At 44.4% G+C, this 1952-nt stretch overlaps 1 protein-coding gene across 1 annotated transcript; it reads right to left on the bottom strand.

Moving 5' to 3' along the window:
• Nucleotides 1-472: 472 nt before the first annotated feature.
• LOC101950372 (olfactory receptor 51G2-like) lies at nucleotides 473-1408 on the bottom strand. The gene has a single exon (XM_005311800.1). It carries the CDS (start codon nucleotides 1406-1408, stop codon nucleotides 473-475), a length of 936 nt encoding a protein of 311 aa, XP_005311857.1.
• Nucleotides 1409-1952: the final 544 nt, after the last annotated feature.

The raw sequence follows: 1952 nt of genomic DNA, 5'->3' as shown, positions 1-1952 counted from the left end.
TCCTCTCTTAGTCGTCTCTTTTCAAAATGAACAGTCCCAGTCTTCTTAATCTGTCTTCATATAGAAGCTGTTCATACCCCTAAACATTTTTGAAAGGTTTCAGAGTAGCAGCCGTGTTAGTCTGTATCCGCAAAAAGAAGAACAGGAGGACTTGTGGCACCTTAGAGCCTAACAAATTTATTAGAGCATAAGCTTTCGTGGACTACAGCCCACTTCTAAGAAGTGGGCTGTAGTCCACGAAAGCTTATGCTCTAATTAATTTGTTAGGCTCTAAGGTGCCACAAGTCCTCCTGTTCTTCTTTTTGCTAAACATTTTCTCTGTCCTTTTTCCAATTCAAATATATCTTTTTTGCTATGTGAGGAGATCAGTAGCTCATGTCATCTCAGATGTAAGGGTGCAGGATGGAATAAGAGGCCCATGTTTTTCGTCTCCCATATCACCAGCACTGGAGCTGGGTGATGAACTGAACTTTTACTTGATGAACACCCTGATTATCCTTGCACGAAGGTGTTTGCTTTTCACGCTGTACACAATTGGGTTCATGAGAGGCGGGACCAGTAGGGAGATGTAGCCCAGGATAATACGAAGCAAGGGGGAAGAGCTATTTCCAAATCTGTGTATCATAGCCAGGCTGAGGTCTGGTGTATAGAAAAGCAGGATGGCACAGAGGTGGGAGATGCAGGTGTTCAGGGCCCTCAGGAACTCCTCGTGGGATGCGATGCTCAGCACTGTTTTGAGGATCATCACATAAGAGAGGAAGATGAGTAGCGAGTCCAACCCCATTGTTAAGAGTTTAGTAAACAATCCATACATGATGTTGACTGTGATATCCGAACAAGCCATGTTCATGACCTCCGCGTGCACACAGTAGGAATGGGAGAGGACATTGGCTCGACAGTATTGGAACCGCTTCAGGAGAAAGGGAAGTGGAAGTATTATGACTATCGCTCTTAGTACAGCCACCAGTCCCATCTTCGCTATTCTCGGCAGGGTTAAGATGGAAGCATATCTCAGCGGGTTATGTATCGCGATGAAGCGGTCAAAGGCCATCAACAAGAGGATGGAGGATTCAGTGCATTGAAGCAAGGGGATGAAGAACAGCTGGGCTAAACAGGCATTGAGGCTGATCTCTCTAGAGTTAAACAAGAATATGCCCAATATCGTTGGTATGGTAGCTATTGATATGCCAAGCTCTGTGATGGCCAACATGGAAAGGAAAATGTACATGGGCACATGGAGGCTTGGATCTGTTTTTATAATGAACAGAATGACGGAATTTCCTAATATTGTAATAATATAAACTAAGCAGAAGGGGATAGAGATCCAGAGATGGACGTCTTCCTGCCCAGGTATCCCGGTGAGAAGGAACACTGCAAAATTTAATTTGGTGTCATTGCCAGCAGACATAATGTAATGGGTAGGTCCAAGGAGTTTTCAACTTTCCTTCCTGAAAGAAAAAAAAAGGAGACTTCGTGATGTTTAATGAGACGTATTTCTACTCTCTCTGCAGGTCTAGCAACTTGCAGGAGCTCAAAAAATATCAGTAAGAACAGCATCGCTAGGAAAATAGGCCTTTTCAGACGGGATCAAACCTGTCGTTCATCTAGCCCAGTACCCAGTGGCCAGTTCCAGATGCTTCAGATGAAGGTGGAAGAAGCCCTGCAATTGGGAGCTATGAGATAACCTGCTCTAAGGGAAAGTTTCCCCCCACCCCCCGAGACCCAATATTTAGACATTATTTGTGGTGTAAGTCAGGAAGGTTTGGAACCCTTCGAAGACTTATTTTAAAAAAATCCTCGCTGCTGTAATTAGATTTGACTGTGCGTTCCACAGACTACTTGAGCACCGTGTGATTTTACAAATGTGACCTTCAGATAGACTCGATTTCTGGCCTTCCACTTTCTGAGTGTGGCCCTTTGTATCACGACATGTGGGTAAACGCATGGAAGTG

The sequence above is a fragment of the Chrysemys picta genome, chromosome 1 (genome assembly GCF_011386835.1).
Source record: "Chrysemys picta bellii isolate R12L10 chromosome 1, ASM1138683v2, whole genome shotgun sequence".
Taxonomy (NCBI): Eukaryota; Metazoa; Chordata; order Testudines; family Emydidae; genus Chrysemys; species Chrysemys picta.
Note: the sequence above shows the minus strand (reverse complement) of the source record. Positions and strands in the feature narration are given on the sequence as shown.

Coding starts and splice junctions, on each gene's coding strand:
- LOC101950372 (XM_005311800.1), bottom strand. CDS start 1,408: ATGTCTGCTGGCAATGACACCAAATTAAATTTTGCAGTGTTCCTTCTC.